The sequence below is a fragment of the Triticum dicoccoides genome, chromosome 5B (genome assembly GCF_002162155.2).
Source record: "Triticum dicoccoides isolate Atlit2015 ecotype Zavitan chromosome 5B, WEW_v2.0, whole genome shotgun sequence".
Lineage (NCBI taxonomy): Eukaryota > Viridiplantae > Streptophyta > Magnoliopsida > Poales > Poaceae > Triticum > Triticum dicoccoides.
Genome location: NC_041389.1, coordinates 596801658 through 596806454, shown reverse-complemented (window position 1 = coordinate 596806454; position 4797 = coordinate 596801658). Strand labels below are relative to the sequence as shown.

General features: G+C 47.9%; 1 protein-coding gene across 2 annotated transcripts; it reads left to right on the top strand.

Moving 5' to 3' along the window:
• The first annotated feature begins 1412 nt into the window (after positions 1–1412).
• Positions 1413–4098, top strand: LOC119311917. Of its 2 annotated transcripts, none has more exons than XM_037587634.1 (2): positions 1413–1526; positions 1667–3065. In XM_037587634.1, the coding sequence occupies exon 2, from the start codon at positions 1702–1704 to the stop codon at positions 2950–2952; it is 1251 nt and encodes a 416-aa protein (XP_037443531.1). In that variant the 5' UTR covers positions 1413–1526; positions 1667–1701; the 3' UTR covers positions 2953–3065. The 2 variants fall into 2 exon arrangements, with proteins under 2 accessions (XP_037443531.1, XP_037443532.1); XM_037587635.1 differs by lacking the exon at positions 1413–1526 and adding an exon at positions 3814–4098 and having other exon boundaries at positions 1537–2814.
• Positions 4099–4797: the final 699 nt, after the last annotated feature.

The window sequence follows — 4797 nt, the reverse complement described above, 5'->3', positions numbered from 1 at the left end:
CTGCAGCGTTCTTGTTGACAGTTGCTTCATTCATTCCTCTTGGTTTGGATGTTGCCGATAAGAAGGTACTCCGACTAAAACTTAAGTCCATATACTGCTTTCGGCATCAACTTATGTTGGCGGCTTTGATGTCCCAAGTGGTTTGTCCCCGGCAACAGTAGAGTCGCATCTGAGTTGAGGTCGTTTGGACCCAATTGGATCACTAGATCTTCTTCCAAGGTTCTTCTTGCATATTTCAGGGACTCGGTTGTAATTTTTAATTCTTATGAGTCCTTCGGATATATTGATGAAGCTTTGTGGGTCCGTCGGGCTCATCTGTTTTTTTTAGCATCAGTACAGACACAAGCGCTCATATACACGCGCATACACTCATCCCTATGAACGCACACACGCACACCCTACCCCTATGAGCACCTCCGAGAGACTGAGCTGGCATATCATCTTGAGATTTACGAAGCCACCATAGGCGCCTCGTCGTCGACGGGAACGTCTCCTCCCACTGAAAACGCATTGCCGAAAATCCTGAAATAAATCCAGAAATAATGCGAGCACCAGAATTTGAACCCTGGTGGGTTGGGGATATCACTGTCCACCTAACCAACTCAAGCACAGGTTGATTCGTGGGCCCATCTGTTGTTAAAAAAAAGGAAAAACATAAAATGATATGCGCCTCCACCTGGCTGCTCTTGACTCGCCAATGGTCGGCTGTCGGTGCTCCACCGCCCACGCCGGCGGCGGCTTCTTCCTGACGGTCGTTTAGAAAAATGTCATTCTCCGTGGCCAACAAAAACGAAGCCCATCACAAGAAGCCGAGTTATGGACGGCCATCTAGGGCCCACAGTACTAGGTTGACTTGGATCGTTGCCTTCTTTTCTTTTCTCAAGCAACAAGTCGGCAGGTAGGTACCCAACTACCTCCAAAAAAAAAACAAGTCGGCAGGTTATGGTAATAACCAAGTCGGCAGGTCTGAATAACTACTCCCTCTTTTTTGGTTTATAGGGCTTATCTCAAAATTTTACTTTTATCATTTTATAAGGCTCAATTTGGTTGTTTCTCATCACATGTTCAGATTCCAAGGTGCATTAAATCATTGTATGCAAGTATTAAGAGAAAATTGATCAATGCATGTATTTTATGCATGCATGCATTACAATTAATGCATTGATAAACGTATTTTTTTAGGAAAACAAGAGCATTAATTAGGTGCCTTTGCAAACTACAAAAAGTATTCTACCACTCACCATCTATCTTGGTTGGTGAGATTTTTGAATTGAGCCCTATAAACCGGAAAGGAGGGAGTAATTGAATTATAAGAAATATTCAAATTGGAAAGAAAAGTGGTCGACGACGATTTAATACGTACTGTTACCAAATGGATGGAGGCCACTCTTTGGCACTACAGCTTTGTTCTTGATAATGACAGCCAATCCAATGCTTAATTCAACGCTAGCTTGAAGTCCTCAATTATTGTCACTTTAATCCTTGAGAGAAGCCGGATGCTGTGGCTACAAGAAGATCCCTGTCAGGTAGGTGTTGTGTTCCTCATCCTTCGTTTCTCCTGTCCTTTCCCTTTCATGCCGACTTGTCAAGTTTCTTCTCTTGGTGATGGGTGATGCCCAATCCCTACGAATCAACTCGAGCCAAGATCTGCTATCTGAAATTGTAGTTCCCCATTTTTGCTTGATTTAATCGCCGTGCGCCATGGCCGGAGATGAAGACGAAGGCGAAATGGAGGCCTTGCGGGAGGCTCTGCGGCAGCAGAGTCTTGCCGTGGAGATGCTTAAGGCCGAGCTGGAGGAGGAGAGGCAGGCGGCGTCGTCGGGGGCCGACGAGGCGCTGGCCATGATCCTGCGGCTGCAGGGCGAGAAGGCGGCGGTGCGGATGGAGGCCGACCAGTTCCGTCGGGTGGCGGAGGAGAGGATCCTGCACGACGAGGACTCTCTGGCCTTCCTCAAGGCCGTCGTCTTCAGCCAGGAGATGGACATCACCTCCCTCAAGAACCGCCTGCTGGTCGTCTGCGGCAGCAACGGTCCCTACGCGCCGCCCCCCGGCCGGGACGGCGTCATCGACCTCCCCTGGCTAAGGAGGCTGGCCCAGAAAGACGTGTCGTCGGGGAGGAACGCCTCTCTCCCGGCGGCGCGGCTCGAGGAGCTGTGCTCGGATCTCGATGCCTCTGAGGACGTCGGCGACAGCAGGCCGGCGAGGACGTTGTCGGACATAGGGGAGGTGATCCGGAGGGAGAAGGAGTGGGTGCGGTCCAACGTGAGCCACCAGGCGTTGCCGCCGAGGCTGCACCGGTCGTCCTCCCACTGTCTCCCGCGGGCGCCGAGCTACACAGCGCAATGCGGCATGCCCAATGTCCACGACAAGTTCGAGGCGCCGGAGAGCGTCGCGTCCCATGCCCCTCCGAGATCCAGCAGGAGGTCGTCGCCGGAGATAATCTCCGAAGAAGACGACGTGATCTCGTCGTCGACGCGGCGCGGGGACTGCAACGACCCCAAGCCAGGAGACGAGCGCACAGACGGCGCCATTGCCGATCTGGGAGCCGGCATTGATGAGATCAAATCCAGCGTGCAGACCCTCGCGACCGAGCTCGGCAGAATGAGGGAAACCAGCATGTCCAGAGGCGACGCGCAGATGCAAGTGCTGGGCGAGATCTGCGCAAAGCTCGACGCCATGAGGCCCATGACGATCAGCAAGCAACAGAATGCTGTTCATGGAGGCAAGAAACACTCCAGCAGAGAAGTAGGCAGTTCTTCCAAGGGGCCGGTGGCTCTGCCACAGAGTGAGCTTCTGATGAACCATTTCATCGAGGTATGTGCCATGATCTCCTCTGCTCTCCTTGCTAGGCCCTTGGCCAAGGTTGCTGCATCCATGTCGTTATTTAGGTGCTTCCTCGTTCTCGTCCTAGCAGTTTTTCTACTGTATAAGCAACGCAATCCGCTGTGGTAGACGTTAAAGCTTTTCCCTCCCAATTTATATTCCTTTACTTTCTAGACAGTTATTTTTGTAATAAAAGACACCCCTATGAGACAATGCTGAAGCAATATCCGCTTTGTGTTGGCGTTGTCCTGAAGAAACATTGCAGAGTAATTTTGCCATGGCCAATTTACTATTGACACTGAAATTTGTGACGGTGAGTCAACCGTACTTCTTTTGACTATTTGTTTTCAAAGAAATACTCGAGAATATTTTTGTCCAAATTAGGGGCGTGCTATGTATTTCTCTCTCTTGTATTCATGGTCTCTTTGATTCGCAGAAATATGATTGTAATGTCATGACCATCTCGATCTTACAGGATTTTCGTTTGTTTGGTAACATCACACACACAAAGAAGGATTCTTATAAGAGATTTGAGTGGATGCTAAAAATCCTATAAAACGCAGTGCATAGGAATTTCTATAGAATTCAATCCTATGAATCAAACGATCAATGTAGGAAAAATTTCTAAACATTGTAATCCTCTCAAATTTCTATGTGAATCATTTGAATCAAAAAGACCCTCAGTGTGAAACGTGTGCTTGTTACTACTACTCCCTCCGCAGACTAATATAAGAGCGTCTAGATCAACTAACATAAAAGCGTCCGTAAACTAATATAAGACCGTTTAGATCAACTAATATAAAAGCGTTTAGATCATAGTGATCTAAACGCTTTTATATTAGTTGATCTAAACGCTTTTATATTAGTTTACGGAGGGAGTACCTTGAATTGCATCATATGGAGCACACAAACTCCATAAAAAGCGTTCTTTTTCTTTTATCAGTTTTTTATTTGCCCATTTCAATATGTACTTCTTAATTATCTTAACAGGCAATGATGTACATACCGTGAGATCTGCGAAGGGCTAGATGCTTTTTTATTGGTTTTGGAGTTGATGGATTGACTGAAAGATTGTTGATTTCTTTACCATCGTCGCCTTTTCCCGGGCGAAGATGATGTGTACATGAGAGCTTGTGTGATACCGTTGTGGTGTTCTGTTAGGTATAGGTGTGCTGATTTTGTTAGCGTCACAGGAGAAGGTGACGTTGATGTAATGTTACCAGATTGATACTTGTACAAAAAAGAAAAAGAAAAATCATCTCGCTGTTCTTTTGCGACTTGGGCTGATCAATACATGTTGTTTCAGAAAACATCTCTGGACATATTTTGCATCAGGAGAAGGATAATGTATTTTGCTGCTCCCTTCAATCCAGATTAATTATCCAAATTAATTGACGCAACATTTATATAATATAAATGGACATTGTATAGAGGTTGGATTAATTAATTCGGATTGGAGAGAGTAGCACAACTCGGATTTTTACCTCACAGCTTCACAATTCAGATCGAAGGGAGTAGCACAATCCAGATTCTCACCTCACAAGGTAGCGTGCCGTTGGGTTGTTGTGTGTATTCCGCATTTTATCATCACACCTTTTTATAGAAGGGCCCAAGGGCCCAGAGCAACTTCATTATTTAGATCAACTTCAACGCGGCGATCCATTTCGTCTGCGCGCGTTCGTTTGGGTCGGCGCGGACAGAAAAGTCGGCCCAACGTACCGACCTAAACGGACGCGTGTCCGCTTTTTATTCGCCTGCCGACCCATTCCCGGCCCACTTCGAGACGGATTTGCGTCAGCGCGGACACGAGACGGACGCGCACGCTCGCCTTCTCCTCCTCATGGCCTGCGGTGGCAGCCTTCATCATTTTTCTCCATTTTTCCTCAAACCCCTCCTGCCCGCGCGCGCTCCCGTCGCCCGCCATGGACGACGACCTCGCCCCCGTCGCCTCGTCCGGCATCACGACCGCCCCTC